At 36.0% G+C, this 26,077-nt stretch overlaps 1 protein-coding gene across 2 annotated transcripts; it reads left to right on the top strand.

Annotated features, from left to right (window-relative positions):
* The first annotated feature begins 32 nt into the window (after positions 1-32).
* On the top strand, positions 33-25,954 carry LOC128232849 (splicing factor 3B subunit 1-like). 2 transcript variants are annotated; one of them, XM_052946655.1, is made up of 26 exons: positions 33-125; positions 981-1,177; positions 1,649-1,738; positions 1,939-2,056; positions 3,554-3,627; positions 4,640-4,825; positions 5,135-5,310; positions 9,022-9,350; positions 9,582-9,772; positions 10,347-10,494; positions 10,906-11,060; positions 11,873-11,995; positions 12,405-12,548; positions 13,052-13,192; positions 15,269-15,398; positions 15,896-16,041; positions 16,738-16,884; positions 17,596-17,721; positions 18,932-19,057; positions 20,255-20,350; positions 20,826-21,008; positions 21,286-21,464; positions 21,907-22,092; positions 22,780-23,052; positions 23,535-23,751; positions 24,743-25,954. In XM_052946655.1, exons 1-26 carry the CDS (start codon positions 98-100, stop codon positions 24,899-24,901), a joined length of 4,068 nt encoding a protein of 1,355 aa, XP_052802615.1. In that variant the 5' UTR covers positions 33-97; the 3' UTR covers positions 24,902-25,954. The 2 variants fall into 2 exon arrangements, with proteins under 2 accessions (XP_052802615.1, XP_052802694.1); XM_052946734.1 differs by lacking the exons at positions 33-125; positions 981-1,177; positions 1,649-1,738; positions 1,939-2,056 and adding an exon at positions 2,306-3,123.
* The last annotated feature ends 123 nt before the right edge of the window (positions 25,955-26,077 follow it).

Genomic DNA, 26,077 nt, shown 5'->3' with positions numbered 1-26,077 from the left:
ACCGAAACTCTCGTCCGTGTGAGCGCAAAGAAAACCGATACCAACGATTCGACAAAACGTTGCATTGTGGTGAACATCAGAAAATCAACAATACAAAATGGCCGCGCCATACCAAACTCGAGAAGGTAAGATTTTTAGAATATACAGCTATGATACACGCTAAAGAGGGAAACTTTGCATGAGAAATTGATGTTACTATTATAAGAAATAACATTGCAATGCTTTACGATCGCATATTACCCGATTCAAGTTGAATCATTGATGTAAACAGAGTGCGGCTCAAATATTTCCAAACGTTTCCAAACGATCGGTTTTATAAAAAAAACTTCACGTGTTTGAAAAAACCTCTTGTCATTCGTAATTGACATCACAATCAACGTAAGTGTTTAAATGTTATGAAAACATCATCGCAAGTCCACCCTTACAATATAAAATATCCCAATCAAAAAATCTAAAAAAAACACACCAAAACATTATCCATAATTTTAACCAAAAGTGTAGCCTGTAGCGTACATTACTTTACTGCTGTTTTGAAAGCCATCAAATGAATATTACATTTGCAAAAAATTGAGCGGAATGGGATAAGTGATCTTCTACATGTTGATTTCATTGACTTTTTAGAGGGTTTTTCATGTTTCATGTGTTGTCTGATTTGACTATTTCAAATTTGACCATGTTAGATGAAACCTATTATTCTGCCACATTCATATTGTTCGCCAATTAATGTTCACATGATTTATGTTGTTATTGATGTAAGTTAACACAACTTGTTTTGAGACCATCAGTGATGGTTTTTCACATTAGATCTGATCATCTTGGGTTTGAAATCCAAAGATGATAGGAATTCCAGTTTCTTCCTTCTGAATCTCACTGCACTTTTGAGCATTACTTATTAAAAATATTCCATATTTCAAGAGTATTGGTCTTTTCCCCTCAAAAATGCTTGAATTAACACCTGTTCTTTTTTCTTTTCATTTCAGACATAGAGGAGCAGGTCAGATCCATTCAGACAAGAAAAGCAAACCTAAACAAGGAAAATGTGGATCGGGAAGGTCAGTCTCCTGAAAAACAGAGGGTTGGTCTTGGTGCAGGTGGACACTTCGACACAGACATCTATGGTTCACAGCACAGCAAGTTTGAAGGCTACCATACATATATCCCAGCAGAAGATGCTGAGGTATGAATTCATTATCATGAACTTGGCCTATTGATACTCCTTCTCCTTTATTAATGTTTAAACATGGGCATTAGCTAGATTCATTGCAAGTAAGTAGCTGGCCAGTTGGACTCTCAGTTTTTTTCCGGAGGCCCTTGGTGATAAAATGTGAGTTCAAGAGAAGCATTCAAGCAGATTTGAAAAGGATTTACTTACAATAGTTGATACACTTTGGCTGATCATTTAATGAAAAAGAATTGGAGAATGCAAGAAGAACAAGTTAAAGTATAGAAAATATGTGTTAAAATGAATAATTCTACTTTAAATACTTATTGAATCATACTGCATCAAATGCAATTGAATAAAATGTACAAGTAGAATGTAAACTACAAGTTGAATTAAAAATACAAGAAACTATATAAGATGTTAGAGACTTTTAAATACTCATTGTGAAAGGTAGCTGTATTAATTCAATGTGTTTTATTATTTCAGGATGATGATGACGTAAATCCAGTTGAAACAACAGGGCCAGTTCGAGCAGCTGCTCCACTGAATGCGCTAAATGACTCCCTCAATGACAAAGTAAGTAGTTTGTCTGCATTTTTGTAATTAACAAATGGCGCAATATGAGAAATTCCACTGATGCAGATACAGGAACTAAACACATTTATTCTTGTTATTTTTATTGGAAAAACAAGAATTTTACATTTTGTCAAAACAACGCCATTTTCTTATAAGAAATTTTGGGAAAAACACTGAAATTTTATTTTATGTTATTACAGGAGTATGACCCTCTGGCAGAACACAGAAGACAGAAAATCTCTGACAGGGAAGATGAATATCGCGCTAGGCGGAGACAAATGATCATCTCGCCAGAGCGACACGACCCTTTCGCCGACGGTAGGTTGGGTTTTGCATTAAGGCGACCTTTATGTGAATCTTGTATTATTGATTTCATTGAATGGTGTAGCCAAGAAATGGGTAGTTTGCCAAATCTTTGGGTGCCGACTACATTGCAGTTCACTGTAGTGAATGTTAAATTGATGATCAATGGTAAATGTCCTGTTTCTGTAAAGGACAGCATTGCTACTCACTTCTTGACTGGCCATTTGCACACAATGGACTGTTTAATGGAGAAAGAAAGTGGATGAAAAAACATGGTCTGTCTCAGAGGAAAAGACATTAATGATATCTATTTGTGACAAACTTTTCAAAGAAATATTGTTGTCAGTTTTGAACAGAGTTACTGATATCGGATAATACAACCAGTGAAATGCAGTATCAGCATCTTTAGGAAAACATGATTTTTAGGCTGTTGACCGCAGGCCTTAGTACTATTTATGGTCATTGTAAGGCCCATAAGCGCAGATCATAAGAAAAGATAATTTAAGTGTGTGAGGGTTGGAGGGATGTTTGTCAGCTGATTTACAATACATTGACAAATGTGTGCTTTGATATTTTGTGTTAGCTCTATTGTACCTATTTTAAGATCGAGACTAATTCAACACGTTTTCTTTCTAGCTTCCGATGGCTGACAACATCCAACACGCCAGCTACATGTAGATAACGCTCCCAATAACTCAATATTTCATGCATGAGACATATAGAATATTAAAATGCATTCATAAGTCATCTATATAAGGCTTTTATTAAGGAAAAACAAAATTAAATTCTGAAAATGACTATTATAATCTTAAACCTTTTTCTGGGAAAATACTCAATATATTCCTTTTCCAAAGTGGTAAAAGTAATTGTTTTGAACAAATATTAAGTAGGAACTAAATGGTGCTTCAAGGTCAAGATGGCCGTTTTATATTCTAGTCTAGGTTTCTCCATAAGTGTGTGAAAGTGTGATGGATGCAAAGTGTGAGATATCAGTCAAAACAACACTAATTCTAGACTTGTTTTAGGTTCTAGCGTGTAATTACAGAAATGTTGCGGTGAACCAGTCAAGGGGTTTTGGTAAAGTACGTATTCTGTAAGACTTTGTCACCATTTCTTAATTGGAACGCGAGTTTCTGCTTTTGAAATGAAATTTACAGCATAAAACTCACAAAGCTGTAAGAAATTCTGATGCTTTGTTGATTAAATCTCTTATCAGCAGAGGTATTGTTACGAAATGTACAATAATGCTTGAACACTTTTTAATCAGAAGTATTGTAATTGTTTAAGTTTTTTTTATACATTTGTTAAAAGTTTTCAAACAATAGAAATGGTGACAAAAGTCTACAATGTGAGTTGTTTTTGACAAATGAAAAATATTTCTATAATAACTGCTTACCAGTTAATATTGTCCTGCCTGTTAACTAACGTAAGTCTGTTCTTGTTCGTGACACGTGACTTAATAATTGTTCCTGTCGCGACTTTGTGTCGTGACATTTCTGCTTTCTATTACAGGCGGCAAAACTCCTGACCCCCAGGCAAGAACATACCAGCAGATTCTTCGGGAGAAAGAGCTTGCACAACAAGAGGTGGGTTTAACTGTTACTTGTAAAATGTTTAGGGTTGTGGTTTAAACATGCAAAGACTTAATTCGATGTTCCTGTGAGTTCTGTGGAGAAAAAAGTGATGTTTGCATTTTAGAATGAGGAGAGCTATTCTACTCCCTCTAGCATCAGCCTCAGTGCAGTGTCACACCTTGGAAAAGGTTTTGCATGTGAGCACCTGCCATTTATAACAAGAGAACTGGCTTGTTTTTAAACAGTAACCCGCTATCCCTGATACACCAAGATGGTGAATAATAAACAAGGCAACCAGAAGACTAACTACTTTGTCAAAAGTCATTTATGCAGCAAATACATCATTTATTACATTGAAGCTTTTGTTATGTCTTCCCAACTTACATTTGTATGTTAACTTATGACTTAAGAATTCTTATTAAGGTTTGGTTTGTTATCTAATTTTACAGTGACCATGCATGTTTCACCAAAACTTGTAATCCTTCACCTTAAAAGTGGCGGAATAGTCGAATACGCTTTCTCTATGACAATTCCAGTTTTGCAAGGTTGTGTGCCTGCATGCAATCATAGCTAACTATTTTTAAAGTTTTCTCTCATCCGACTTTCCTAATTATTGTTTGTTTTGCAATCTTGTCACAGAACTTATTTTCGCATACAACATAACATTCATTAAAAAAGTAACATGTATCTGTTGTCCAAATCCCGCAGTAACGTTGTAATGTTACCTTGAATTAAGCTACACATAGTTTTAGACTAGTACATGATTACTATTGGGCATTTCTTACTTATATTACTTATAAATAAATCTATAATTCAGTCATACTGTGATAATGTACTGAAGCTCAATAGAGTTAAAAAATGTTTATATTCTAGCTATGATAATGCATATTGGAAAATAGCAAGAAAAAAGGAAAAAAACACATTTGTAAAAAAAAAAATGTAATTTTCCTTAAGTTATTACAATTATTATTATGAACAGTCATAAGACCCCTGATGTTCAACTTCCTTGTTTTCTTGTTTACAGAAAGGACTGAAGGACCAGATGCGGGAGAAAGCCAAGGCTGGTGATCTGAAAGTCGTGAATGGGAGCTCTGCTGCGAAACCGAGTGAAAAGAAACGTCGCTGGGACCAGCCCGCGGGCGGGGATGAGCCCTTAAAGAAACGAGCCTCGACCTGGGACCAGGCTGAGACAGGCGGCACACCCTCACATGTGAGTATGGGAGTAATTTATACAGGGCACACTGTGTGATTCTTCTTATTTAAACTGAAAATTTCGGAATAAGTATAAGTCGTTATTCCTGGCCTCTGCCTTTTAAAGTTATTGAGCTTGTTCGTCCAAACTCTAATTTTGATGACTGAAGAATGCGACTAAGTTCAGAAAGTGTCATTCCATCATTTCATATGAAAATGTCATAGTGTGAGACCAAATGCAAAAGTGAGTCCAATCAAATAAAATTTTAAAATTGTAGCTTGCTTAAATCATAACTGGTATTTATTATTTTACAATCATTCACTTCAGGGCAAGTGGGATGAGACCCCTGGCAAAACTAAGGGCTCTGCAACCCCAGGAGCCACCCCTGGGGCTAGTACCCGAATGTGGGATTCCACCCCAGGACATGCTACGCCAGGGGCTGTAACACCGGGTAGAGAGACTCCTGGGCAACAGCAGGCGACACCCAGTGCCCGTAGAAACAGGTGAGATTTGGGTTTAAATTGAACTATTTTTAGCTCACCTGTCACATAGTGACAAGGTGAGCTTTTGTGATCACAATTTGTCCGGCGTCCGTCCGTCGTCCGTCCGTAAACTTTTACTTTAAACGACATCTCCTCATAAACCGCTTAGCCAATTTCATCCAAACTTCACAGGAATGTTCCTTGGGTGGTCCCCTTTGAAAATTGTTCAAAGAATTGAATTCCATGCAGAACTCTGGTTGCCATGGCAATGGAAAGGAAAAACTTTAAAAATCTTCTTCTCCCAAACCACAAGGCTTAGGCCGTTGATATATGGTAGGTAGGATCACCAAATGGTCCTCTACCAAGATTGTTCAAATTATGGCCCTTGGGTCAAAATTGGCCCCGCCCCGGGGGGTCATGGGTTTTTTCTATATGTTTATAGTGAAAACTTAAAAAATCTTCTCCTCTGAACTTACTTGGCCTAGAGCTTAGATATTTGTCATGGTTCATCGTCTAGTGGACCTCTACAAAGTTTGTTCAAATTATGGCCCTGGGGTCAAAATTGGCCCCGCCCCGGGGGGTCATGGGTATGCTCTATATGTTTATAGTTAAAACTTTAAAAATCTTCTCCTCTGAACTTACTTGGACTAGAGCTTAGATATTTGGCATGATTCATCGTCTAGTGGACCTCTACAAAGATTGTTCAAATTATGGCCTTGGGGTCAAAATTGGCTCTGCCCCGGGGGGTCATGGGTTTTCTCTATATGTTTGTAGTGAAAACTTCAAAAATCTTCTCCTCTTAACTTACTTGGACTAGAGCTTAGATATTTGGCATGATTCATCGTCTAGTGGACCTCTACAAAGATTGTTCAAATTATGGCCTTGGGGTCAAAATTGGCCCCGCCCTGGGGGGTTAGGGTATTCTCTATATGTTTATAGTGAAAACTTCAAAAATCTTCTCCTTTGAACTTACTTGGACTAGAGCTTAGATATTTGGCATGATTCATCGTCAAGTGGACCTCTACAAAGATTGTTCAAATTATGGCCTTGGGGTCAAAATTGGCCCCGCCCTGGGGGGTCATGGGTATACTTGATATGTTTATAGTTAAAACTTCAAAAATCTTCTCCTCTTAACTTACTTGGACTAGAGCTTAGATATTTGGCATGATTCATCGTCTAGTGGACCTCTACAAAGATTGTTCAAATTATGGCCCTGTGGTCAAAATTGGCCCCGCCCCTGGGTGGTCATGGGTTTTCTCTATATGTTTATATTAAAAAAAATAAAAAATCTCCTCTGAACTTACATTGCTTAGAGCTTAGATATTTGGCTTGATTCATCGTCTAGTGGACCTCTACAAAGATTGTTCAAATTACGGCCTTGGGGTCAAAATTGGCCCCGCCCCGGGGGGTTAGGGTATTCTCTATATGTTTATAGTTAAAACTTCAAAAATCATCTCCTCGGAACTTACGTGGCTTAGAGCTTAGATATTTGGCATGATTCATCGTCTAGTGGACCTCTACAAAGTTTGTTCAAATTATGGCCCTGGGGTCAAAATTGGCCACACACCGGGGCTGATGGGTTTTCTCTATATGTGTTATAGTGAAAACTTAAAAAATCTTCTCCGAACACACAAAGACAAGTAACGTCTTAATTTAAACTGGATAACATATTTAGTACACATACCAATTTTCAATATGGGCTACATACAACAATTAATAACAAATATACATATATAGATACACACGTAAAATCAAGTAGTGACAAGAGCTTAGATATTTGGCATGATATATCATCTAGTTGACTTGTACCAATATTGTTCAATCTTTGGCCCTGGGGTCAAAAAATGGCCCCACCCGGGCGGTCATGGGTTTCCTTATATATGTATATGATGAAAACTTATAAAATCTTCTTCTCCGAAACCAAAAGGCTAAGGCCTTAGATTTTTGGTATGAAGCATTGTTTATCGGACCACTATTAAGATTGTTCAAACTTTAGCCCTGGGGTCAAAATTGGCCACGCCCCGTGTTCATAGGCTTAGGTTTTCAATATTTTTATATAGTCTTATATAATAAAACTTTAAAAATCCTCTTCTCCAAAATATAAGACCTAGAGCTTTCATATTTGGTATATAGTGTTACCTAGTGGACCTACACCAAAGGTATTCAAATTATTGTCCCGGGGTCAAATTGGCCTTGCTCAGGGGTCATTTGTTTTTACATTGTCTTGTCACTTAAACATATTTTCCTCTGAAAGTAAAGGTCAGAATGACTCCATACTTGATATGTAGCATCCTTACATGGTCTTCTCTCAACTTTGTTCAAATGGTTTTGTTTGGCCCCTTTTAGGGGTCACCATAGCAAAAAATAGAAAAACCTTTAAACAACTTGATCTTATTAACTGCTTGATGGATCTTCAAGTCTGAAGCATCCTAGCATGGGCCTCTGTCAGGTCTTTTCAAATAATTTTGTTTGGCCCCTTTTAAGGGCCACCAGAGCTAAAATTAGTAAAAAAAAACTTAACATTTTCTTCACATGAACCCCTTGATAGATCTTCAGCAAATTTGTTTTGAAGTGTCCTTGCATGGACCTCTCTTAAATTTGTTCACATAATTTTGTTTGGCCCGGTTGCCATGGCAACCTAAAGGAAAATGTCAACAATTGGTTATAATCATCTTCTTCTCCTAAACCGCTTTGACAATTTTGATGAAACTTCATAGGAATGATCCTTGGTTGGTGCTTTTTCAAAATTGTTCAAAGAAATTAATTCCATGTAGAACTCTGGTTGACATGGCAAACTAAAGGAAAAGTGTCAACAATTGGTTACAATCATCTTCTTCTCCTAAACCGCTTGGACAATTTTGATGAAACTTCATAGGAATGATCCTTGGTTGGTGCTTTTTCAAAATTGTTCAAAAAAATTAATTCCATGCAGAACTCTGGTTGCCATGGCAACCTGAAGGAAAATATAGGCTGTCGTGTCCGCGCTGTGACTTACTCTTATATGGACAGATTTTAAAATGACTTGCCATATGTTTTCGACATTCCAAGACAACGTGTCGTGTGCAAGACCCATGTCCCTACCTCTAAGGTGAAAGATACACTAAGTGTTTATTCACAATGGAATGCTGAATATGAGGACATAAAGAGTGTTGGCTGTCATTTAGTATGATTGTTGTTTTTTTCTATGCTCAGAGGCAATTTAATATAACTTGCAATATGTATTTGACACATAAAGGCAAGATCAACTTTTTATGTACTTGTTCATAGATCAATGTCACATTGGGGGGCATTTGTCACATACTTTGACAGCTCTTGTTCAATATTCTTTGAGAAACAAGCTATATTAATAACAAAGGTTAAACTCTTTTACTCAGGTGAGCGATTTAGGGCCATCATGGCCCTCTTGTTTTACCTTTGAGGACATTAACACTTTATATAAATGGATGTGCAAAACAAGAGTTATAACGTGGTGCTAATAGCATTTTATTCGAAATCTTACGAGTTTGGGGAAGAATAGAACTGGCCATGCTGAAGGATACATTGATCATATGATAAGAGAAATACTGAACTTTAGAAAATGACTTAAGTAAGGAAATGCCCTTAAAAGATGTTTTATGAATATGGGCACAATTCTGTTGAATAGAGATTTCAAATTTAAAGATTTATAAAATGTATTTTTTTCTTGTTTTCACCATAAAAACATTTAATACAAAACTTGCAACTCCATTATAGATGGGATGAGACACCAAGAGCCTCAGATACCCCTAGCCATATGACCCCTGGGGGTCATCAAGCTGGATGGGCTGAGACACCCAAAACTGACAGAGGGGGCGGGGATCTTATTGAAGACACACCCACCCCAGCAACCAACAAGCGCAGATCTCGCTGGGATGAGACCCCAGGAGCCCACACACCCTCCCAGATGACTCCAGGGCATATGACCCCTAGCATGACCCCTGGAGGCCATACTCCCGGTGGTATGACCCCTAGTGGTATGAGTGGAATGACGACACCCGGTGGAGGGACCCCCAGTGGCTTCACACCCGGAGGAATGACACCTGGTCAGTGTTAAGATTGATTAAATCATTGATATTTTAGTAAACATTTATTGCATTATAAAAATAAGTAGAAACAATGTTAGTTTGATCAGATTCCTGACAAAAGTTTTGTTGGCGTTCTTGATCAAATGCATCAGAATATTGTTAAATTGTAAATTCTAAGCTTAAAAGTTGCTTAAAAATCTTTTTGCAGTTTTGAATTCCCCTAAAAACAATGTTACCAAATCTCTCCAGGTGGGTTTACACCCAGTGGCTCAACCCCCACAGGAGCTAAAGCCATGGCGATGGCGACCCCCACTCCAGGTCACCTAATGTCCATGACCCCAGAACAGCTTCAGGCTTTTACCTGGCAGAGGGAGATTGATGAGAGAAATAGGCCACTCAGTGATGAGGATCTGGATGCCATGTTTCCTCCAGGCTACAAGGTAAGCATCGTTTGAATCCACGTCTTGTTATTTAGATTGCTCTTAAGAATAGCCTGAGGGAAAGGAATATGGAAAAAGTGTGCTTTGCATTGCTTGTTTCAAAGGCTCAAATATTAAAACTTGAGCCGAATATTCACACGGAATTTATATGCATTATTATTCATCAAAATCATTCATTTTGTATTGCCTGCAGTCCTCAGGCATCCAATCAAATGGCTGGATTTCACTTGATTGATAATTTATGAGTACAAAGTTTTCTGCTGTCAATTAGCCCTGGTCATTCAGTGGTGTAATATATTATGAATATGCCTGGTATCGATGATATAGATTCATTCATTTAAAATAAATCTAATCAATTGAGGTATTAAACATGAGAATAACATAAAAGTATAAAAATGAGCCAAGTTATAAAATATGAAGCTGAAATGCACACTGGAACTGCTTGTACATTATTGTATAATATTTGATTATTTATACATGGTTGTTTTTTGGTTTCAATCTCTGAAAATTGAAAGATAAAAAAATGTATTTCAAACACTTATATCATGATTTTTTATTTATTTTTACCAAATAGGTCTTACAACCACCGACTGGCTACATCCCTATCCGAACCCCTGCCCGGAAGCTGATTGCCACACCCACCCCCATGGCGGGCACACCCCAGGGTTTCAGGATGCAGACACCGGATACCAAGACTTCAGTTGTTGATATGCAGCCCAAAGGTGGGTAAATAATTGCCATATCAAGTATAATTGTAACAGAGATGTGAATTGTGTGTGGTTTGGCACATTTCTGATTGTGGCATAAGGGACCCAAATTCTTCTTTACAAATAATAACACATACCTGGATGAGGTATTGCTCAAAAAGTAGCAAGAAAGTGTTTACCAAATTTTCTAGAGATAATACGCTGGAGAAAAAATGATAGAACAATCCGGTTAAATCTTACTTCATTTGAATTAAAGATATTTCTGAAATCAGCCTGAAATGGAATTGAACAGAATGGTCAAATCCTCAATATGTTTTAAAGTACACAGGCAGAAATTTTCATATGTTGTATAGAATAACCGCTTACTATAGTCTTGGTCACATATTAGAGCATTTATATATAAAATGATACTCTCTTTCCATTCAGGTAATCTGCCCATGATGAAACCGGACGACATGCAGTACTTTGACAAGCTTCTACAGGATGTGGATGAGGAGGCGTTGACCCCGGAGGAACAGAAGGAGCGCCGCATCATGAAGCTGCTTCTCAAGATCAAGAACGGAACACCGCCCATGAGGAAGGTACGCTGGCTAGGGGGAGTGGCGGAAAATTGCCTTTTTACATGTTAAGAAATTTGGAGAATAAAATTCTTTTTATCTGATGATAAAATCTTGTTTCGTAAGATAACTCTGGTAAAAGACCGAAGGCGTGGCTCTGCAAGCGCCGGAGCTCTGCTAGTGGCGTAGACTGCGCTATGTTTCATTTAAAATGGTGAAGAAATAGTGAAGTTATCTTTGTTAAAAGTCTTCATTCCAAGCAAAATAGTGCCTTCCGACGTAGCATTCATGACGCAATTTATCACGTGGTATACACACACTGGATCAAGAATTGAGTACTTATGTGAATTAAGCTGCTGTGTGATAAAGTAAAAAAAAAGTAAAAAAAAATGAATTCAACACCTAGTGATGTTCCGATGATCGATTATAATAAAAAAATTAATTGGTTGGGCCTGAAATACGCGACAATTAATTGTACTTGGTCATAATCGATAATCGATTCAACCGGCGAGTTGTTTTTCTTCTTTCCTTTCATTATTAACATTCGGTTAATTGCCGCCAATTTTTTCCTATGAGTTCATTTATACATTCGGAAATGTTCAGTTGTAATAGTTGACAGTGCGGCCAATAGTAACTCCAACGCTAAATAACTTCACAACATACACATGACATATGCATAGTAAAGGATTACGAGTCATTGTTCATGAATATAACTACAATTAAGGGAATTGTACTATCGATAAGTGGTTACTTGAGTGGAACTGATGATCGATATTCAATTTGAAACGGATTACCAACATTATCAACACCTAATAAAAATATATTCTTTTTTTCAGGCTGCTCTGCGTCAGGTGACAGACAAGGCTCGAGAGTTCGGTGCCGGTCCCCTGTTCAACCAGATTCTGCCCCTTCTCATGTCCCCTACACTGGAAGACCAAGAGAGACATCTCCTTGTTAAGGTTTGTGAAATAATACTTATATTAGGCCAATAAAGGGTTTTCCAATTGCCTTGAAGTCTTAATAGTTATTAAATGCCTTTTGATTGGAAATATAAGGTGAAAAAATGCACAAACTCCTTGATGATATAAATTCTGTAACTTGGAAAGGTCTTTTTTCTGAAGACATTTGTGATCACTGAACTTTGATTTGTTTATGCAGTAGAAATTAAATGTGCATTTTTGAATTGGTTCAAACATGAATTCAAGATCGTGCAAAAATACATGGAAATGAGAACACAGCGATTAATATTTCTCAGATGTAAGACATACATTTTTATGGAGCACGATCAATATCCATATGTCCTTGTGATGATCGAGCGCCTTCTTATGTCTTAGATTGTGTAACATGTGATTCATTTTTCCGTTTCAGGTGATCGACCGTATCCTGTACAAATTGGACGACCTTGTTCGTCCGTACGTCCACAAGATTCTTGTGGTTATTGAGCCTCTCCTTATTGACGAGGACTACTATGCCCGTGTGGAGGGGAGAGAAATCATCTCTAACCTGGCAAAGGTAGGTTCAAACATAGTCCAATGTCGTTCATTGAGAATTTTAAATGTTCTTGTAAATTTATTGGAAATATAACTAAGTTACTAATATTTATGGATTTTTGATACTAAAATCAAGTTGGTTTTCCTGTCTGTATTTTACACTTCCTGGCATACAGTAGTCAAATTTATGACAAGGTTGTAGGCTAGGTTTGGCCAAGATTTGAACTTAACACATGTAATATTTTTGGTTGCAGTATAATCATTAATAATGTATGCATAAGAAATTCAGAACATATTTGGAATTATCTCAGCTTTTTTGGTATAATTTGTGTTCTCTCAAAGTGGCACAACGTTCACAATTTGGAAGGCACAGGTGGCGAAGCTAAGTATTAATGTTAAGATTTTGTCTTGTAGTTCCAAAAGCCGTATTTCAAAGATGACACATATTTTTTTTTTCATAATTTATTACATACTGGTATATTCAATAGTTGTTATACTTATAAATTGTTGCTCTTTATCTTACAGGCTGCAGGTCTGGCAACCATGATCTCCACAATGAGACCTGACATTGACAACATGGACGAATACGTCCGTAACACGACTGCTCGAGCCTTCGCTGTGGTCGCATCAGCACTGGGAATTCCTTCACTTCTGCCTTTCCTAAAGGTGAGATTTATTTCTATCTGGTAAGTTATAAAAAACATCTATCATAGCATGACAGTTCAGGCCTCTGCTGTAGTCAAATTAGCACTGGCTTTCAAAAAGGTGGGATTTATAGGGTTTTAGCTAGGGATGCAAATGAATGGCAAAATTGATATTCGAATATTCGGTAATTCTTTCGATCGAATATTCGATTACCGAAATACATCTTTTGGAAGATGTAGTAAACCACTATTATTATTCGCTTAAGTAATAGCTGGGGCAATTTGACCCTATTTGTCGTAGCGGCGGACCCCGATTTCCCCCAAATAAGCCTTTGAAATTTCCAATTTTCATGAAGAAAAAAATACATTATAAACAGACAAACAACACAATCGAATAATTTCAATTCCGCTGCCTTTATATGTGTAAACAATGTGAAATGAGATGGATTCCTAGTCAAATAGCGTTTTGCACCTACGGAGGGTCTTTCCGTAGGACAAGCAGCCTCGTTCTGAGATTGATCTTTAAATTGACTAAATATAACTATGGAAAACCCAAACCAACTCGGCAACTAGTAAAATAATAAAAGAAAACATATCTGGATTTGACTCATCCAGTGTTCAACAATAGAGGAAATTTTCTTAAACGCTATACTATACATTTACATTTTAAAGTGCGAACATTGTATCGAAACATGGAAAACAATTTTAAACACATATATGTAACAACATTATTGTAGTACATGGCATTCATATCATCACGGCGATTCGAGCTATGTTGCCCAGCTTAATTTGCAGCCAAGACAAAACATTGGTGTTAAAGCCGATTCCTAGTCAGTTATTGTAAAAGTAAGGGGACTTTTTACAGTACCCGACGATATGTCCCTTAATGACATTTGACACGTGTTTAGTGTATTGTCATCACATTCACACCTCTGGCATTAGGGGCCAGTCGTTGTAAAAACAAAACAAACAAACTTTATAAACAAAAACAGTGTTGTAGGCAAAAGGTTTTTAATTTTCTTTATTGAGAATTAGTATCATTACTATTTTTTTCCAAATATTTGAATACCGATTTTGACATTCGAATACCAAACGTTTGATCGAATATTCGAATATTCGTTTGCATCCCTAGTTTTAGCTAAGGTGCTATGTAAAGGTGCTGCATCCTGTCCTTTTATGGTAGCACCCTTCTGCCCTCATTGAGACCAGCATAACAGCACCCTTCTGCCTTCATAGAATTAAATGCTTAAAACAAACATAAAATTCTTTTGTTTGAATTAAAGCTTAAAATATAATTATAAATTCATTCATATGTGATATATTTGGTAGTTGTAACCTACTATTCATTATTGCTTCAATTAAGCTCAATTCCTACTTTTTTGAGAAATTTTATAATGTTCAAATTCTTCAATGCCCGACACAATGTGCCCTTTTCTATCTTAGCAACCTTTCGTTTTGAAAAACTGGCTAAAACCATTATTTAAATACACATCTTGTTTTGTCTGCCTCTATATTGAGCATATAACACATGTCTGTAACGCAACCACCAGGTTTTGGCTTGTGGCTCACACACTGGAACTTCCGATAACTTCAGGCTTTTTAAACTTACTTTCTAAATTTGTCTACCTCTTATTAGAGTAAATTATCATGAAATGATAATGTCTGTAATTCCCTGACTCAAGCCCTGTGGTTGTGGTGTTTGCACCAGGAATGTTTTCACTTGCCCGTCCTTAAAATGTGATTTCTCTGTAAGCAATTATGTTTCCAAGGTATGTGGAAATGGTTAGTCTTCTATATATTGATAAGCCAAAAGTGAGTTTATATCACATTATCGTCTGATACATAATACATGTACTTTCATACAATAGGGATCTGTTCTGAATTGTTTTACATATCTGCAAACATAAACAATGAAAGGACCGGTCATTCTGGACCGTCTTTTTAAGGTGAAGTTAATGTGGATATTGCGATGAATTAAATATTAAAATTATAGACAACATAAGTTAGGTGTTAATTAGTTTGTAAGTGCTAAAACTGTGTAATAAATGTCTATCATTAGGATGACACAAATCTATCATTGATGATATGTATTTTTCAGGCTGTGTGTAAGAGCAAGAAGTCCTGGCAGGCTCGCCACACAGGTATCAAGATTGTTCAACAGATCGCTATCCTCATGGGCTGCGCTATTCTGCCCCATCTTAAATCTCTTGTGGAAATCATAGAACACGGTAAGTTACAAGGTTAATCATACAAGATTGCATATTTGAGCGCTAGCCTCGCCCAAGATACAAGGCTTTTTATTTAAACTCGGGCTTAAGTTAATGATTTTTATATCTTGTATCTTGTATGAGGATAGCTGGGAAGTTCTGCCAAATCTTAAAACTCCAGAAAATAAAGAACACAGTGTGTTATTGGGTCAAATGTACTTGCAAAAAGTAGAATATAATGGTAGCTTACGGTATCTCTTACATGGTATCAAGATTGTATAATAAAGCTTTATTCTCATGGGCTGTTCTACGGTATCCATGATCTATAATATTTTCATACCTGAATCAAGATTGTTGAACAGATCCGGATTTGTTGTGTTACACTTTCTAATCCCTCCTAAAGATAATGACACACAATAAATTCAGGGTAAGTAGGTTTGTATTGTTGCTCCAAAAAATAAAAGGGTGCGGTTTGAGTCATTTAAATCATTATCTCCTATTTAATTTTTCTCCTACAGGTCTAGTAGATGAGCAACAGAAAGTGCGAACCATCACAGCTCTGGCTTTGGCTGCCCTGGCTGAGGCAGCTACACCCTACGGTATTGAGTCATTTGACAGTGTTCTTAAACCTCTCTGGAAGGGTATCAGGCAGCACAGAGGAAAGGTGAGTAGTAGGAAATGCTTTTAATGGTTTACCTGTTATTCAAAGAAAAAAGTCCCAAGTATTGTCATAGTATTGTCATGCCTTGTTCAATGTGTGTTTTTGTTGAAGTGCAAAAATTAAAAAATAGCCTTGGCAATTACTCTTAAACAGTTCCAAGATACTCGAATGAAACTCAATCCACATGTTGCAAGAGATAATATGCATGTATAGTAAGGGCCATAACTCTGGCTTTAATGATATTAGAATTAAACCCCTTGCACACTTGGAGGTATTGGGAGGACATTGGTGTTTGCTCTGGGGTGCTCTTGTGTGATGATATAAGATGGGATTTCATGGAATTAAAAATCTGCTTTCAAAAAAGTAATTTTAATGGATTGTGAGTCAACTGCAGAGTTTTGCAGAGTCAAATAAAAAAACAACATTTACACATTATTCAATTTTACCATGACTATATGCATGGCAAGTCGCATAACTCTTCCTTGAATTGATTCCTTTATTAATGATGCGTCTTAACCAGCTGTAAAAGTAATCAATCAATTGCATATCCATTTACTATTATCCTAAGAAAAAGTTCATGGACTACGGTATATGGATTTTTTTTTCAAAGGAAATCATCAATGAAATCTGTTATTTTCCTGAGAGAGCTATTACAAGTAATAGTCATAAAAGTGTTGATTTTGAAATGATATTTTGTAGGGTCTTGCCGCGTTCTTGAAAGCGATTGGTTACTTGATTCCTCTTATGGACGCAGAATACGCAAACTACTACACAAGAGAAGTGATGTTGATCCTGATCCGAGAGTTTCAATCACCCGACGAAGAAATGAAGAAAATTGTGTTGAAGGTATTTACATTGATAGGCATTGTACAATTTTGTATTGTTGACAAGTTGTCTTATCCTAAGCAAATCAGGGTTTTTCTGTGGGACTTATAGATTAAGGTCCTGTGACCCGCTTGTTTGACAAATTTAGAGTCTCTTATTTTCTGTGGTCCTGATATGACTGTTTATTCTTGCAACAAAGATTTGCTTCAAGGGTCCTGAGGTATGCACAGAAGATGGGAAAGGGGGTACTTCTCCCAGTGAGAAAATCGTTTCAGGGACTCCGGATTTTTGTCATATTTTTAACTGTCGCATACATCTTAACATTTGAGGCATTGTTGTCTCAACATTGCATTATTAGTTAAGATATGCTAAGGTTATAAACACTGTGAAGCCTGTTGCAAACATATTCTTGAAGTTTGTTAAAACTTCACTAAGCATCGCTGTTAAATCTTGGCCATAGTGGAAAACTGTTGGAGGTGAAAAATGAAACTTACATGTTCATTGTTGCCTGAGACAATATGCAAATGTACAGCAAGACCCATAAAATTTGGTTCTAATAATTGTTGCTCCTCTTTTGATCTCAAAAATAACAGATGAACATTGACATTTGCACTGCGGTGGTTTGAGGTCTTTAGTAAATAAATATATTTAACGCGGGTTACTTGATAACATACTCCATTTTCTTGCTGAAACTTGCAAGTTGATAAATCACTGCGTGTATTCTTTATCCAGGTAGTGAAGCAGTGTTGTGCAACAGATGGTGTGGAGCCACAGTACATCAAGGACAACATTCTCCCGCCATTCTTCAAGCACTTCTGGAACCAGCGTATGGCCCTCGATCGCCGCAACTACCGACAGGTTGTAGAGTTATTTTGTGTTGTACAGCGGAGTTGTTTGAAGCAGAAGTATGGACGGTGTCGATATTATGATCCCCGAATGTATCGCTCTGCTTGTGTGGATGATGTGGATTTGGAATTTATTATGAAAATGATTCTGTAAATTTTCTTAATTCACATGACAGTTTAGTATCATGCCGTTCTTAATGTTAATCCTTGGATAATCATGAGTTGAATTAGACCTTAAGCGCTGATTGAATGTTTAAAACTTTTTTAAATTTTGAATCGTTTAATTTTGATTTACTGCTCTGGAAATAGTTTGACACACTTTTCTAACAAGATTTGAGACAACTGTACTTAGAAATATAATTATATCTATGAGGTCGTCATAAATATCAACTTTAAATACTAACAACAATACCATGAACTTTCTGAACTATTTCTGCCCCAACTATGATTCTTTTTTTGCGAACTTTTTATTGAATTACACTGTGGCTATTTTCATAGTAAAGTCTTTCTCTGACCTTGTTAACAAAGATTGAGTATGTCATGCATTGCGTTGGGATCTGTGTACAGGATTATCAGTCATACTGCTATTGGAAATATTAGTGGCCAATGATTTATGACAAATATCAGTACTTGAAATTTAATTGCAGAAGCCTGTATCAAGCCTGGCTTGTAAAAAACATAAGGTTTTGTTATTTGTTAATATACTGGTAGCCGTTTCAATAAACATCTTGGTCTTAAATTAAAATTATCTTAGTGTCATAGTTTCAATATTTTACTTTTTATTTGAGAATTGAACTTAAACCAGCACTAAACATTAACACAAAGATGAAGAAATGAAAAAATAAAAACATTATTATGTGACGTTTGTTTGGATTTAAGACAAATCGTGTTACGACTAAAATAATTTATTGAAACGGCCCCCTGTGCTTGTTTATGAAAATGTTTCGATTTTATGAACATAATAACGGTATCTCAACATTGATTTCTAAAATACAAAGAAACATTTTGATTGTCATTAATGAACATATCTAGCGTTTCTATCATAGTCTTTCTGATCTGTCCTTAATGAACATTCGGCAAATATTTTGCTCTTGAATAAAAATGACTGAAAATCCTGGTACAATCATTTTGATATATTTATTGATGTTGATTGATGTCCGTATACATGTATGTATAAGAAATAAACATTAACCCCATATGTCTTTTCTTTCCCCCTTGTACAGCTGGTGGATACAACCGTGGAGATCGCCAACAAAGTCGGGGCGGCGGAAATTATCGGCCGGGTCGTTGATGACCTAAAAGACGAGGCTGAACAATACAGGAAGATGGTCATGGAAACTATTGAGAAGGTAAAACATTGGTCAACACAATATTGAGCTTTATCTGTTGTTATTTCTTAACAAAAGGTTGAGGTATTGTTATAGCCATGGTATTGCTGTTCAAAAACTTAAGCCTCAATGTAGTCAATGGTGTTGAAAAAATTTAACTTTGGCTGTAACTATAAAAACATTCAAGATATTTGTATGAAACTTGGTACGCATGATGCCAGATATGATACAGACATGTACCGTAGAAAGCGAAGCCCGTTACTCTGGCTTTGATAACTGCAGATTTATAATGCCCATTTACTGATAAAAAACCAACCTACTGTGTCAGATGAGGGTCGGCATATGCCCCGGGGTACTCTTGTTAGTTTAAATGAAAGGCTTATCCAGTAAAATCCTTAGTAACACATTAACTATCTCAATAGCTTAACTTATGCACTTGAAATTACTTACTGCTTAAATACAAAGCTTTGAAGGATAATAAATTAGATGCTTTTGTTAAGATGCTTAAAGGAAAACCTTACGGTTATTTCACATGATTATACATGTACATTGTAATTTTGTGTTACCTGCCAAGCATGGCTGACACATAGGTATTACTTTGTCCATTGGGCCTAAAAAAAAAATACATTTGGTTCGGGTTACCCGACCCTACCTTCGGAATAGGCGCCGACCCTACCGTTTTTATAGTCAGTTTGAAAAAAAAAATGAAAAACTAAAAAAAATAAAAAAATATTTCGTTTTTTTTTTAATTGCTTTTTAATATTAAGTTTAAACCTTAAATGCTTGCACAGAAGATAGCTTTAACACCATTCTCCAATGATGAAAATTATATTCTTATATAAAACCTAATAAAAAAAAAAATAAAAAAAAATAAAAAGCCTACCTACCCTACCTATTTTTTTTAAGGATGTAACCCTAACCAAACAATTTTTTTTTTTTAGGCCTTGTTATATTTTTTCCATGCATTGACTGTTCAAGGACTTTGTGTCGAGTATTCAAACTTGGTATTCACATTGATGATGTTCAGTAAATGCCATCTATTGATTTACACGTATAAAGTATAAAAGTCAAGGTTAACTTGTCCTTTTTTAGAACAATAATGGTTGCTGTTGACCGGCAAGACATTTGATCTACCGGGTTCTGGTTTTGGTATAATAATCAGAAACACACATGAATGTAAATAAAAGTTTTGCATACTAAGGTGATATGTTTTTCCAGGTAATGGCGAATCTTGGAGCAGCAGATGTAGATTCCAGACTGGAAGAACAGCTGATTGACGGTATACTGTATGCCTTCCAGGAACAGACAACTGAGGTACATATAGTGGAGTTTGTTATGTGTGTGTGGCTGTGGATGAATGCATTAGGGTTTTGCTTGAAGGGGAGGGAGTTATTGTGGAAGAAAAGCTGTTTGCTTTCTAGGAACATATTGTCGAGATTTGTTGCGGGTGTTGAGTTATGTTGGGATTGGTGCAAATAGAGTTAAAGGGGGCTTTGAAATGAATGGGGATTTCTTTGGTTTTTGGGCCTTCTACGGTTGGGGTATGCTTTTGTTGAGGGGATAAATAAGCCTTAAGGCTGTTTATGGTTAAGATTATTTTTGTCAGAAATAAATGACTTGAAGTTGGGTTTTAAGCATTTGAAAATGAAATACATTTTAAAAGTTCAACTTTCCGTTTCCAGAGCTCTAAAACAAAAGAGGATGAAATTGTAATAAAAACTTATTTTGAGTCCTAAAACTATGCACAAGAGCCACTTGTAAAACAGGAACTCATATTTCATTTAAACAGGATGTAGTGATGCTGAACGGTTTCGGTACCGTCGTGAACGCCCTGGGAAAACGCGTGAAGCCTTACTTGCCCCAGATTTGTGGTACGATCCTGTGGCGACTCAACAATAAGTCAGCCAAGGTGCGACAACAGGCGGCGGATCTCATCTCGCGCATCGCCATTGTTATGAAGACGTGTCAGGAGGTAAGAGAAATGTCTTAATATTAAGTCTGTTTTTCTCAGAAAAAAGGTCAAGGTATAGTTAAAGGCTTGGTGCCAAGTCAGTTTCAGCATTGTTGTCCTCTCAGTGCAAAATATTTCACCTTGGCTGTGACTAAAAATGATTCAAGATATCTGATTATCGGTTCCACTCAAGTAACTGATATTCAATAGTGCAATGGGTTTTTAACGATACCTTTATTAAAGTTTTATTCTTTTGTTGTTCACACTCATTTACACCTCAAATTCTTATGTCTTTCAGGAGAAACTGATGGGTCATCTGGGTGTGGTACTGTACGAGTACCTTGGAGAAGAGTACCCTGAAGTGTTGGGCTCAATTCTTGGTGCCCTCAAGTCCATTGTGAATGTTATCGGCATGACTAAGATGACGCCCCCTATCAAGGATCTCTTGCCGAGACTTACACCCATCCTGAAAAACAGGTGTGTATTGAATATTTCAAGGATTGATCACATTTCTTAATTTTTTCATGCTGTATAAACACAGGAGGGCACATGAGCCAAGTCCATGAAATGTGCCGGTATGATTAAAATGTATTAAAATCTTCTGCAGCTGGGTATTTATTGTTAAAGAAAGTTAACAACAGCATGTATGTAGAAAAGAATAGAATAGCTAATATTTATAATGGTGTATGCCATGTGACGCTTATCCAATCAGAGTGCAATATAAAAATAAACAATGACATCATTATAACTTGGGGGTTACACAATATGAACATCTAGTTTTCTTGACACAAAATACTAGGCTGTTGTAAATATTAGATAATTAGTAGAGTATGATGGTCTTGTGGACCATATCAACTCCGCTTTGAAACCGCATCCTGTAGAGTGTATGATGATCTTCTTATATATCTTTTTTCTACAGGCATGAGAAAGTCCAAGAAAACTGTATCGACCTGGTGGGGCGTATAGCGGACCGAGGCGCGGAGTTTGTATCGGCTCGAGAGTGGATGAGGATCTGTTTTGAGTTGCTTGAACTATTGAAGGCACACAAGAAGGCAATCAGGCGAGCCACAGTCAACACATTTGGTTACATTGCAAAGGCTATCGGGTATGTTTTAAATAATTGCTGAGAAAAATATATAATTGCTGAGAAAAATAAAATAGAACCAAATATATAGTGTGAGTGAAGCACTTATAACTGGAGAACTTGTGGCCACATAGCTACTAATTCAAATACTTTAGGCCCAATACATCAAATATATATGTTACAAATGTGCAAAAGTAACAATGGTAACATCGGTTAAACATGTACACTATGATACAAACACAATTACAAAAAAATGAAATAAAAAATAAAATAAAGAGCCAAGATATAGGGAAGTACAGTCTGAATACAAGTTTGAATGAAAAGCATGCGGTTTTATTGCATTCAATACATTTTTGAAACAAAATAGAAGGGATTTAAGGAGTACATTTTGTTATCAAATATTATACATGATCCTATAGCACATGTATATAAACTCAGAAACACCCATACAATAACTTGCATCCCAACTAAGTCAACAAGACAGCCACCCACGCAGGTGCAGTTGAACAGTGTTTACCTCAAAATTTAAAAGAGATTCAACTAGGTATCAAATTCCTCCATATTGTTTTCATGGCTTTATTTTGTCGGTTTTCAAAGGGCAGTAACTTATGTATAGCCTGCCAAGTCGCATCAAAAGTCAAAAGGCTATAACAGAGTTATGGAAGCCACATCTAGTCCCACTTCTAATCACTGTATCATTTATTCCAGTCCACATGATGTACTAGCCACACTTCTCAACAATCTTAAAGTACAGGAGCGTCAGAACCGTGTGTGCACCACTGTAGCCATAGCTATAGTTGCAGAAACGTGTTCTCCGTTCACAGTACTCCCTGCGTTAATGAACGAGTACCGAGTGCCAGAGTTGAACGTCCAGAATGGAGTACTTAAATCCCTGTCGTTTATGTTCGAGTATATCGGTGAAATGGGGAAGGATTATATTTATGCTGTGACACCCTTGTTTGAGGATGCCTTAATGGACAGGTGAGGGTCAAGTATAACTTTTTTAGTTGGTTTAAACAGTATTTATTCATAATTTTGTTCTTAATATATCAGCATATTACAAGTATACATGGGAAAGGATTGAAGAGATAGCTTAGGGCAAATATTGAGACTTCTCTCCTTATTTATATCATTAATACATCAATATGGTATAGACAACTTATAGCGATACAGAAAATGTATTTGGTTGAACATCTTTGTTTATGAGTAAGAATGTTGAATAAGTAATTAAATGGACAAAGTGATTGACTATTGATCGTTTCATATTATTTGCTGTATGAAGAGATTGTTATTTTAAGAGATGCCCTAAGAATAATTAATTTACATCTTCAATCGTAGAAAAAGGGATTTAAGGTAAATTGTTAAAAAAAAATAATTCTTGTCAGTAGTTTTTTGTTTGTTTAGAGCATGTCCTGAAATTTTACCTTTTTCCATATATATTTTTTTATATTATTATTTTCCAGAGACCTTGTTCATCGTCAGACCTCCATGTCAGCAATCCAGCACATGGCCCTCGGTGTGTACGGTTTTGGGTGTGAAGATGCGCTAGTCCACCTTATGAATTATGTTTGGCCAAACGTCTTTGAAACCTCCCCTCATGTTGTTCAGGCGTTTATGGGCGCAATAGAGGGCATGCGGGTCGGTGTAGGCCCCTCTAAAATATTGCAGTATGCTTTACAGGTAAGTTGGCTGGCTTATGAAATTTCAAATGTTCTTTTCACTAACCAATTTGGGGTTGAACCATAATTCCGCCCCATTCTTATTGCTAAAACATAAAGGTTTTCATAAATCAATAATGCGAAAATCAAATTCCCGACTTACATGTTTTGGAATATATTTATTTTATCTATTTTATTGAATTTTTATTTAGTTTTTATATAAGAATTTGGACCCCAGGCCCTGTTTGTATTGATATGTTGATATTTTCGTAAAGAAAGAAACTTTATCAAATTCTTTAATCATTTCTGTCTATTTTTAAAAGCATTACTCTCTAGCCAGAATTAAAAGTTCCAATTGTAGTCAAAATGATAAATTTTACCCAATCATAAAAGGCCTTATTTCTTTGTTGGGTTGTGTTAAATAGTATTTCAATCATCACTATTAGATTTGATTTGTGACTGGTTGTATAACCACTTGGCCTAAAAATGGTAAAAAGCCCTTCTATGTAAAAACCAGCCTCACAACATGACAAGAAATAACCAGTGCAGGGCTTGCTGTTAACAGAAATGGAGTCAAGAGTGATTCATATATTTCAGCTGTCTTCATAGTTGTGTTCAAATAAATTAGTATAACCCTAACCAGTCATCGAAATTAATTGGATGAACAAGCCCAAATTCATATACTACTGCTTGGCTTTAATTACATTTTTGAACAAGCCCTGCTATATAAAAACCAGAATTTGAGCAAGCCCGGAAAGCATTTTACCAATGCAGGGCTTGAGGGCTTGTGCTAATTTCAACCACTACCTCAGTCATCGAAATAAGACTTTCGGATGAACAAGCCCGATTTCATATACCCTTGCTTGGCAATTTTTTTAACATGCCCTGATATATAAAATTTATTAACAATTTGATCAAGCCCGGATGACATTTTGCCAGTGCAGGGCTTGTGGGCTTGTGCTTATTTCGACCACTGCTACCTAAATAATGAAGAATCTTTTTTTCTTTTTCAGGGATTATTTCACCCTGCACGAAAGGTTCGAGATGTTTACTGGAAGGTTTATAATACAATTTATATTGGGGCCCAGGACGGCATGATTCCTGCATTTCCCAGGGCACCAAATGATGCTAAAAATAACTTCCTGCGATACGAACTAGACTACATTTTGTAAACATTCATTTGTGCTATGAAAAACTGTGAAATCTGACAATTATGTGGCCTGTTTCTATCTTTAACAACTTGTTCAATAGAAAATTATCGCTGTTATTTAATTTCATTGAATATATAATCAAGCAAGATCATTAATTTCCATTGTAAAAAAACAATCATGTACATAAGTTTCATGAAGAAAATACATGTTCATTGATATCCATTTTAGAAACAATATGTTTATTAAAGTTAATTTGAGAAAATCAACAAGTTCATAAGTTTCATTTATAAAAAAAATCCATCGTTTTCCATTTAAAAAGCAGCATGTTCATTTTTTCATTGGAAACGTCTTGTTCTTCGATTTCAATTTGAAAATATTAAATTGATTTTTATTGTAAATTGAAATAACCTTATTTATCATGTTCATTAATTCCCATTAAAAGGAGACACAATCATTGATCCATTGAAAGTCATTTTCATTGATTTCCATTTTGTAAAAAACAGGTTTGTTGATTCCATTTGAAGAAAAACTTATTTATTGAAATTTTAAGTCAATAACCTATTGAAAAAATATATTCATGTAAAAAGTGATGACATTTAAGTGGAAGAAATATTGAAACTCCTCTTATTTTGAGTTTGTGTAAAGCATTCAGAATAAATGTGAAAGAAACCAAGAACCCTTCTCGACAGTGAGTATAAATGTAACAGATACTTTGGTTTAGAATCATAATGTGTATGTTGTCTGCTGCATGTTTGTAAAAACATGATGTTGAAAAATGGTTGAAAAGGATACATGTGGATAAGTGACTGTTTGAATACATGTGGATAAGTTTGATTTGACATTTTGTAATTAAAGAAGAATATTAAAGAAAATAAATTACTTCCTAGTTTAAAGATTTTTTGTATAAAGATTAGAATATCCAATTTTGTTTTTCACTCATAATTGTCTTTGGTATGCATAGGAGTCATTTAATCACCCTTGGTTTCTGTTAAAACTGGCAATGATGCATAATTACATTTTTTTCTTTTATGATGCCGGTGTCAATTTAAGATGAATAAAAGTATTTCATTGTAATGATCGTGTTTCTTTGTTTTACATGGTATATTTCCTATTTCTGCTCTCGCAGGGCAGCATATATAGTTATCTGGTTGCCCGTCCGTTCCCGATCAATAACTTGCTAACGCTAAGGCCGAGGGA

The sequence above is a fragment of the Mya arenaria genome, chromosome 1, assembly GCF_026914265.1.
Source record: "Mya arenaria isolate MELC-2E11 chromosome 1, ASM2691426v1".
Taxonomy (NCBI): domain Eukaryota; kingdom Metazoa; phylum Mollusca; class Bivalvia; order Myida; family Myidae; genus Mya; species Mya arenaria.
The sequence above is the reverse complement of the archived record's forward strand: the minus strand, read 5'-3'. Positions and strand labels throughout refer to the sequence as shown.

What these genes read in the sequence shown, in the direction of transcription:
- LOC128232849 (XM_052946655.1), top strand. Translation starts at nt 98, where the DNA reads ATGGCCGCGCCATACCAAACTCGAGAAG. An exon ending in TGTGGAAATCATAGAACACG is followed by an intron (nt 15,399 to 15,895) that starts GTAAGTTACAAG and finishes TTTCTCCTACAG; the next exon opens with GTCTAGTAGATGAGCAACAG. An exon ending in TTATGAAGACGTGTCAGGAG is followed by an intron (nt 21,009 to 21,285) that starts GTAAGAGAAATG and finishes TATGTCTTTCAG; the next exon opens with GAGAAACTGATGGGTCATCT.